This window comes from Carcharhinus amblyrhynchos, chromosome 9 (genome assembly GCF_965287045.1).
Source record: "Carcharhinus amblyrhynchos chromosome 9, sCarAmb.v2.hapA, whole genome shotgun sequence".
In the NCBI taxonomy this organism is placed as follows: domain Eukaryota; kingdom Metazoa; phylum Chordata; class Chondrichthyes; order Carcharhiniformes; family Carcharhinidae; genus Carcharhinus; species Carcharhinus amblyrhynchos.
This window is the reverse complement of record NC_137332.1, coordinates 49300799-49310812: the sequence shown is the minus strand read 5'-3', so window position 1 is coordinate 49310812 and position 10014 is coordinate 49300799. Positions and strand designations below refer to the sequence as shown.

The following is a 10014-nucleotide window of genomic DNA, read 5'->3' as shown; positions in this document are numbered from 1 at the left end:
AAACTCCAGAGAAAAAAAATCCCAATCTATCCAGCCTCTCCTTGTAAGTCAAGCTATCAAGTCCTAGTGGCATCCTAATAAATCTTTTCTGCACTCTTTAGTTTAATAATATCCTTTCTATTTAACGGGTGACCAAAATTGTACACAGTATTCCAAGTGTGGCCTTCCCATTTTCTTGTACAACTTCAACAAGATGTTCCAACTCCTGTTTTCAATGTTCTGACCAATGAAACCAAGCATGTTAATGCCTTCTTCACCACTCTGTCCACCTGTGACTCCACTTTCAAGGAGTGATGAACCTGTACTCCTCGATCTCTTTGTTCTAGAACTCTCCCCAACACTCTACCATTAACTGAGTAAATCCTGCCCTAGTTCAGTTTACCAAAATGCATCACCTCACATTTATCTAAATTAAACTCCATCTGTCATTCATCAGCCCACTGCCCAATTGATCAAGATTTCATTGCAATCCTAGATAACCTCCTTCACTATGCCACCAATTTTGGTGTCAGCTGCAAACTTAACATGCCTTCTAAATTCTCATCAAAATTATTAATATAAATGACAAATAACAGTGGACCCAGCACTGATCCCTGAAGCACACCGCTGGTCACAGACCTCCAGTTTGAAAAACAACTCTACAACCATCCTGTCTTCTGTCATTCAGCCAATTTTGAATCCATTTGGCTACCTCACCCTGGATTCTGTGAAATTTAACCTTATGCAACAACTACCATGTGGTACCTTGTCAAAGGCCTTGCTGAAGTCCATGTGGACAATATTAACTTCACTGACCTCATCAGCCTTCTTGGTTACCCCATCAAAAAAACTCAATCAAATTTGTGAGACATGATTTCCCACTCGCAAACCCATGCTGACTGTCTCTAATTGATCCTTACCTCTCTAAATGCCTGTAGATTTTTTGGGTATGATCTTACCCACCCACTGTGCCAGTCAATCAGTGCACCAGGCTGGGAAGACAGCATGCAAGGCTGAAAATCCAGTTCATGCCAGGGATGAACCAGTTTGATGCCGAATGCCATCTTCCTGGCCTTGTTTTGTCGACAGAATCAGGCACCAGGCTGATTTGAATATTAGTGTTATGTCATTAATCCGTTCCACATGGCCATTTCTGGTCTCCTGGACGCTTCTACCCCAGTCGGTGAGAGATCTTACCAACAAGAATCACTCATGGTCCCCACCAATGGGGACCAGATACCATGGCCATGCCAGGGGGATAGGATGCCCTTGAAGCCGCTTAGTGGCCAGATGGATGGCCAGGTAGTGTCCATCAGGCTTTGCCAGCCTGCCGGGAGGGGGAATATGCAAAAGGGTGACTGGCAGAGAGTGGGGGAGGGGGATTGCGCAGGTGGGGCTTGTGGAGAGAGTTGTCACAGGGGAACTTGCCAGAAAAGATCCCAATGCCCTGATGCCAGTGACCCATATTACCATGAAGTGTTACACTGCCACCAGTGACGTGGGTGGGTGGGGCGATGTCCATGGCATGGCAAGACAAGAGGTCTCCTAGTGCACTGGAAGATCAGGGCACCTGTGCAATAGCTCCTGAGCGCTCTGCAGCTGGCTTCTCAGTGCACAGAGACTTTGTGCAAACCCCCCACCAGCCTGAAACTCCTTAATGCCAAAACAAGCTGACAAATTGTGCTAAGATTGCAAGGGGTAGCTCCTGTTTTCAATTTTTTTTTTGACAAATCTTTTTGGTAAGATTTGATATGTCCAGCATCCACAATATTTTGCTTTTATTTCCCTTTTTCGATGTTGGCTGACTCGGTGTGTTTCTAATGTTTCCTGCTGCTGTCTTAGCATCTTTAATTACATTTAAATCAATCTTGTGATAGCTGATGATTTTATTCCATCTACTTTTTTTTTGAAAATGCAATAATGATATTTATAGAACACAAGAGTTATCCTTTATTTTGAATTGATTTTTTCATTGTTGGAAATTTTAGACTATTACAGCATTGCTCTTCCACTGCAGCTAAGCATGGGGATAACCATTCCAGCAGCATTTCTTTTAACTCTGACATTTGCAAAGACAGTCAGAAGAAGGTAAGTTACTTTGATCAAAAAGAATCTTCAACAAAATGTTAAAATAAATATTTTTCGGTTTAAAACATATTTCCTTCTAGCTGAATTGAAAGAGCCATTTCGGGCAAGAACTTGAAAAGCGCCATCCTCAGTCAGTGCTGAGTTAGTTGATCTCAGCTAGAATAGTAATACCACAGCTCAACTGGACTACAAACCCAGCATCCTAACTGCAATTTAGAAACATAATTCTCTTCTGCAAAACTGGCCTCCTCCTTCCCTACTCCACACCTACTGCCACTGAAATTTGGGAGGGGAAATGGGGAAGAGGGTGCAATTTTGACCTGACTCAGCCAGCAAGAAATGAATGGAATTGGATCATTTGCCTGTTTCACAATCCACCCAATTTAGTTTCCGTTCACTTTAATCCAATCCTAAATACTTCCGGTTCGGTGAAATAGTTTCATATCTCTTCCTCTCTCATTTGTTCCCTGGCCCTAGTCTTTGTTATTTCAAGAAACAAATGGTTCATATTTTCTTCATAAGTCTCTCAAGCTCCAACATTATGGGATCAGGAGCAATGGACTCAGCTCCAAGGGTCCTCAGTAACAGTCAGCATTTATTCCACAGGCAAGAAGCTAGATTGCACCCAGCATCCATATATCTTACTCCATCAAGAGTTTGCACATTAGAGAGGGGAAAAGAGAAAATGGAGAGGAAAGGACAAATTTCATATAAAACATTATTAACTTAAGAAAGCAAAAATCTCTCTAGATTTCCCATTTGCAGGCATTGCAAAAGGCCACAAGGGACTGCATTAATACCTCTAGTACAAAATCTAAAAGAAATTCAGAGATCTATCATCAGTGATTAATCATTTACCATTTTGAACTATGTACATGTTTAGTATTATAACTGAAAACAACTTGAACAACAAAACATTTGTATGTTCTCAAGATAGGGAGGAGTTTTACCTCCTCAAAATTTTAAAACGTGCTGCAATTGCTAATGGTTACAAGTTACATGAAAGTATTAAGTCAGTGGATGATTATTCCAAACACCTAACTTTGACTATCCATAACTGCTCTACTATAGTTTCCTAAAAAACATTGCAATTCATTAAAACCCAGAAAAATAGAATGTGCCATTTTAAATGTTTGTTTGTTTATTGCGAGTTCTCTTATTGGTATTCTAAAACGCTCCTTCTGGGAACAGGAAGTTCAACAGGAAACAGGAAATTCAATAAGAGACATAGCAACAATGAAAGTTATCAGTTCTGGAGTTTTTTTTTGAAAGCATTTCTTTAAGAAAGTGAGAGATGTTAGCAGAAATGAAACTTTACCTATTGCAGCTACTCCATAACTGCATTAAATTCTTATTGGTACTTACATATAGAGTAAAGGTCCTTCTCCTCCGAGTATCAGAATTTCCATGCTGTATGTTTGACAGTTGTTTTGTCCATGTCTATGTCCAGAGCCCTTACAGGTGGAGGCAAATCACCCCCACTTTGATCATTGGGGTTGCAGAGTTGGCCTTTGATGCCCATGGCTCCTTCTCTGTGGTTGGAACCATTGCTACCAATGGCCCCCCAACCTGCCAAAGGGAGGCTGCCTCCATTAAGCTTGCAGCCTCCAAATGTGATTGGGGGCTGGTCTGCTGCCATCAATGTGCTAACGGGTCTTTTAAATCAGACTAAGTAGGGGGTCTTAATAATAAAATTGTATTTAAATTCACATTCCTGCCCACCCATGGGGAAAGTCCCTCAGCAGTGGAAGTATATTGAGAAGCCATCTCAGAGTGGCTCCCTGCTATTCTCCAAGCCCACCAGCTCATGGAAAAGAAAATTCTGCCCCACGTATTCAACTGAGAATACTAGTTAGATTGAGGATCACTTCTGGTGCAAGGTTTCTTTTACATCATTGAAATAATTCTTGTTCACCAGTTAAGGGGAAAACAACATACTTATTTACAGGTAAAAGCCATACAGAAGGTTCTGGAACAGCAAGCCCTGCTTACCGGGGTGATCCCCCACCCTGGTCCTCGATTGGTTCTCTGGATCATGTGACCCATACTGTGTTGAGCGGTCTTTAAAGGGACTTCACCACAATCATCAGCCTTTCTTTATTTTTCAACACTGACCGACCTACTGTTTTATTTCAGACTGGAACAGTGGTTAGCACTGCTGCCTCACAGCTCCAGGGACTCGAGTTTGATTCCCGGCTTGGGTTCCTGTTTGTGTGGAGCCTGTACATTCTCCCCCTGCCTGCATGGGTTTCCTCCAGGTCTCCAGTTTCCTCCCACAGTCCAAAAGATGTGCTGGTTAGTTGCATTGACCATGCTAAATTCTCCTTCTGTGTACCCGAACAGGCGCCGGATTGTTGCGACTAGGGGCTTTTCACAGTAACCTCATTGCAGTGTTGACGTAAGCCTACTTGTGACACTAATAAATAAACCATAAAATGTTTTTAAACCTAAAAAAGCTTCCATCATTCATTTTCTTCCCCCTTTCTGTTTTGGCTATCACTCCACAGAAGGCAAAAGATTACAGATAACAGACAAAGAGGCCTTTAACTTCTCAGCATGAGCTGATTTTAAGCCAGAGATAACAGGCCAGTGTCTAAACCCAACATGAATTAATACATTCTGAGAAGAAGAAGACTAGTAGGAGAATAGTAAAAAATACTGAAAAGAAAACCTCCTCACATTACTCTTTACAGTTAGATGCTGATTGCATGGACAGTGCTTGTGTCTTCACAATGGCTATGTTAAGGAGTAGGCAAAGGAGGCAGAATCCATTCTCGGTGAAGAAAGCAAAAGAGAACTAAAGATGTATATAATTCAAGATTTTAACTATCAGTCAATACTGTGGATGTGGGGAGAGATTTTGTGTATAATCAATGGTGGCAAATGTAAGTCATGATGTGGAGATGCCGGCGTTGGACTGGGGTAAACACAGTAAGAAGTCTGACAACACCAGGTTTAAGTCCAACTGATTTATTTGATATAAACTCACAAGCTTTCAAGGTTCCCCTCTTCGTCAGGTGAATGGAGAGTTCTGGCCTCAGACAGTACATGTAACAGCACAGACAGTTTACAGATTACTGATTAGAATGTGAATCTTTACACCTAACCTGCTATTCAAGTCTTAAAGAGGCCAACAATGTGAGTGGAAGGACCACTGAGCACAGGTTAAAGAGATGTGTATTGTCTCCAGACAGTACAGTAAGTGAGGTTTTGCAAACCCAGGCAAGTCATGGGGATTACAGATAGTGTGACATGAACCCAAGATCCCTGTTGAGACCATCCTCACGTGGGGAACTTGGCTATCAGTCTCTGCTCTGCGACTCTGCACTGTCGAGTGTTGTGAAGGCCGCCTTGGAGAACACTTACCCGAAGATCAGAGGCCGAATGCCCATGACCACTGAAGTGTTCGCCAACAGAAAGGGAACAGTCTTGCCTGGTGATTGTCGAGCGAAGTTCATTCATCCGTTGTTGTAGCGTCTGCATGGTACATTATTATAATTTGCAAAGGGGTTTTGAAGTTTCAGGTAGAAAATTAGAAGCTGGATGGAGTGGGAAAAGCTGATGAACCTTTTATCATTTCAATAAAATTATTATTTGGGTCACAACTTCCAGTTAATGACTATTAAAGCAAAATGCAATTCAAAGCTTTTCAAATGAATGCTTTCTGTATCATGTGAATTATTTACTTCCTTTTTAGAATTAAAACAATATGCAAGATGTTTTTACCTGACTGGGCTCATGAAGAATTTCCCAATGTGGAAAACAGCCTTGTGGCTAAAAGACTACAGGTAAAATATCAGGGACTGAATTTCCTTCTGTTCATTATTTTAACACTGTGGTTATCCCATTCATTTTACGCCAATGCAGTAACCAGTGCGTTCCCAATTTACCATCCTTCCTTGCTGCAGTAATTGACTCCTTGATCAATTTTGTGACACCACCTCCTCTTTTACACCCCCTCCTGTCCTGTCTGAAGATCCTATACCCCGGAATATTGAGCTGCTAGTCCTGTCCCTCCCTTAACTATGTCTCTGTGATAGCAATGTCACATTCCCATGTGTTAATCAATACCCTGACTCATCTGCCTTACCTGCAAAACTCCTTGTATTAAAGTAAATGCCCTCCAGCCTTGCCATGTTACTCCCTTGTGCCTTAACTTGTCTATAATCATACTGCCTTGCAGACTGAGTAGCTTTTTCTTCTATGTTTGACTGCGTTTCACTTCCTACTCTATCTCTACGCCGTATCTCATACGCCTGACAAATTAATTTAAACATCTCCCTCACTAGCAGTAGCAAAACTTCCACAAGGATATTAGTCCCATTCCAGTTTAGGTGCAAACCACCCAACTTGTACAGGTCCCACCTTCCCCAGCAATGGATTCAGTGATCCAGGAATCCAAAGCCCTCCCTCCTATGTCATCTCTTCAGCCGTGCATTGATCTGCTGTATATGTGGTACCCTATCAAAGGTCTTCTGGAAATCTAGATACATTACAGCTATTACATTACCCTCATCTACTGTCTGCTACCTCTTCCAAGAATTCAACGAATCAAGCATAAATGCAATCAGGAAGACTTTTGCTTCGGAAACCATCATTAGAATATTTAATATGCTCAGTTGATTCTTTGCACCTAAAGGTTAAGAGAAAATCTGCTTTGTTCCGAAGGAACATTTCCTGACACATATCTGCTGAGGTGTTCAGTACTTCCCATAGGTAGACTCAGCTGATGGTGGGAATACACAGTGTTGCAGGCACAAACTTGCAGCTTAATTTGGAGCAGCATGTTGGCACAGGAATAGGCAAGAGAGAGGGAAGGACTTTCGCCCAGTCATCTGAACTAGATTTAATCCACATTCATGACAGATTGCAAATCCACTATCCTACTCTAGCGTCCACTATTGTTTCATCCAATCTCAAGGGATTTAGCTACTTGCTGGCATATTCCAGGTTTCAATTGACTGAATGTAAAAAATAAAAATGATTTGTGTAGCAACCTTCAGCAGCTTTCCTTTGATAAAACTTCTGGTTTTACTTGAAAAAGTGAAATGAAAATGAAACTACTGAACTGACAAGTGGAAAAATGTTGTCAGGTAATGAGTAAAGGAAGTATGCCCACATTGAAGCCATGAGGTGATTTTTATATCTTATTCAGCAACCTTTCAAAAGACATGTGATATTTTCATGATATTCATCCTGTCTTGAATTTATTTCCATTGTAGATCATAGAACAAGTTCCCTGTTTACAACCTGCAGTGCTCTTGATGTACAAAGATCCTCCAGTAACAGAAATAGAGGAAACGTTGCTGCCAATAAACAGCTTGATCCAGACTGTGCATGGAAATCAACAATTGGAGCAAACAACTTTTGAGATCTCAATTCCAGATGTTCCAGAAGCTCATAGTTGTGATCTGTCTGAATCAAATGAAGATGCAGAAACCATTGGCTACAAACCTCAAATCTCCAGCAACTGCCAACTGGCAAACTTTTCACGTAATGGTGACCAATCAGTTCAAAAAGCTGGAAGTGATCAAGCTACAACTTTTGACAGGACTCCAACTTTTGACAGGATTGATGAAATTCCCACTATTGGTGTCACTGAAGATATGAACATAAGTTTGTCATATTGCCAGAATGGAATACCAGACAAATACAACAATTACATCCTTAAAAAGGATGAGGGCCAATTCCCAGCCGATGATCATCACAGAATGTATGTAATGGAGGGACTGTTTCAAGAACAAACTCTACTACCGGATGAACTTGTTAATTGTTTACTACACTCAGAAGATTCCATTGACATAAAATCTTATTTCCCCCAGGTTGTGGCCATTTAGTAACATTTGAGCAAAATTTAAAACTGAGATGAGGAGGAACTATTTCTGCCAGAGGATGGTGAATTTGTGAACTCGCTGCCCCATAGCACAGTGGAATCTGAATCGTTGGATGGTTTCAAGAAGGAGATAGATATATTTCTAATGTAAGAAAGGGATAAAGGGATATGAGGAATAGGTGGAGAGATGGATTTGAGACCAGGGGAGATATCAGCCATGATTTGATTGAATGGCAGACCAGGCTCAAAAGGCTGAATTTGCCTACTTCTGCTCCTAACTCCTATATTCCTATCTTCCTCTGCCAAAATCTCTTTCTAGCCTTTTCAACTCTTCAGGAAATGTATTATATTTTGTAAATTTGTGGGATACATGCGAACAATTTGATTCGGGCTATACTCACAGAAGTAGGGGCCCGAGTATAAAATTACCAAGCCTCAAAAAGTCTATAAATTACAAAAGAGGAATAAGTTTTTTGCTCACAGAATGAACTTTTGGAAGAAGATGTTGTCAAAAGCAATTAATGTTATATTAACCTTTTTAGATAAGAAAAAACTGAAAAACATCTGATAAAAACTGAAATTGAAGAATTTAAGATTTAGGGAAGAAAGAAGTGGTGAAGATCTCCAAAAGAATGTGCTTCCTACTGTAATTCTGGGTCCATAAATGATTTAACTGGGAATACAACCAGTTAAATATTTTTTGTTGTTGAGTTGGATTAGGATCCCTGGAATTTTGTTTAATTATCTAGAATCTGACATATTAGTTTGACATTCTCAAACAAATGAATCTATACCTTTAAATTTGATCATCCATCTGAATCTAATAAAACAATAGCAAAATCATATGACGTGACCTTATGTGCGTTCTCGCCATGCTCCTGCTGCAGCAAGGTTGGAGAATTTGGTAGCCAGCCAAATCTCCATTCACTGCAGCAGGTGGGAAAATCCCACTGGCGTGAACAATGATAAGGTTCTGGCCAAGGTTGTAAAATTGAAGATTGTGACAACTATAGTTTCATACTATTGTTAGTATACTCCAGAAAATCATTTGGTAAAGGATAGAACTAGAGACAATCTTTAACACTTTTATATTTATTCAGAGAGTTACATATTACAAACTTACACTTCCTCACTGTTTGTAGGGAGTCAATTGAATCACTCATTGATACCTACCGCCTCCGTACAATTAAGCATGAATAATATACAATTAACAACTATATCTGAAAATATTGCTTTCAGGAAGGTTACACTTTTTCACTGCATATAACTTTAACAATGCTCTCCATGTACAATCTTGAAGATGACAATTTGAGATTAAATATCACTACAGTAACAATTTAAAAGCAGGTGTATATTTTGCTTTTATTAAAAATTAAGTTTAGATATTTTAAAATAATACAAAAAGTTTATATCCAAACTGTTAATAATTAAAAGTTTTCCAAATTTTCCTGTTTCAACTTGCAATTTGGAGTCTTCAAATTAAAGAACGAATACAGTATTATACGCAACTTAAATGGGATTTTTATGTGATTGTGGCAACTTCTAGCCCACTTATTACTAAATGTCTTTTATATTGCACTATATCTGTTTTATTAGGCTTCCTGATTCAAAAGAAATCATAGTAGAAAATACCGTGCTCTGTTGCATTTAAAGGTGCAAGTCTGAGAGGTTATGATAGACTAATGGTTATGTTTTAATGCCTATCACCAAAAGTTGCTGGGTTGTTGTAAAGATATAACTGACTCATAATCCACTTCAGAGGAATGTGCCACCCATAGCTGACCTGGTCTACCTGTGACTCCAATCCCACACTAAACAAAAAATCTGCATTTATATAGCACTTTTCATGACCAATGGATGCCTCGAAGAGTGTACTTTTGAAGCGTAGTGATTTTGGGAAGAAGGAAAAGCAATATCCAATTTACATGCTCTGAACTCTTACAAATAGCCACCAGTAATCTGTTTTTGTAATGTTGACTGAGGGATAATATTGGCCAGAATGCTGTGATTAACTCTGTGGAAAATAGGAAAAGAATCAGTTTGTTGGTATCCCTTGTGTTGCTCATAGAGAATCTGAAAATAAGGAAGGGTAAGTGCTCTCTGAAACTTCAATT

General features: G+C 39.9%; 1 protein-coding gene across 1 annotated transcript; it reads left to right on the top strand.

Annotated features, from left to right (window-relative positions):
* Positions 1 to 1973: 1973 nt before the first annotated feature.
* LOC145348372 (interleukin-23 receptor-like) lies at positions 1974 to 9242 on the top strand. Its single transcript, XM_080196583.1, has 3 exons — positions 1974 to 2067; positions 5765 to 5855; positions 7290 to 9242. The coding sequence occupies exons 1-3, from the start codon at positions 2003 to 2005 to the stop codon at positions 7902 to 7904; spliced, it is 771 nt and encodes a 256-aa protein (XP_080052709.1). The 5' UTR covers positions 1974 to 2002; the 3' UTR covers positions 7905 to 9242.
* The last annotated feature ends 772 nt before the right edge of the window (positions 9243 to 10014 follow it).

Coding starts and splice junctions, on each gene's coding strand:
- LOC145348372 (XM_080196583.1), top strand. CDS start 2,003: ATGGGGATAACCATTCCAGCAGCATTTCTTTTAACTCTGACATTTGCA. Junction 2,068..5,764: donor GCAAAGACAGTCAGAAGAAG/GTAAGTTACTTT, acceptor CTTCCTTTTTAG/AATTAAAACAATATGCAAGA. Junction 5,856..7,289: donor TTGTGGCTAAAAGACTACAG/GTAAAATATCAG, acceptor TTTCCATTGTAG/ATCATAGAACAAGTTCCCTG.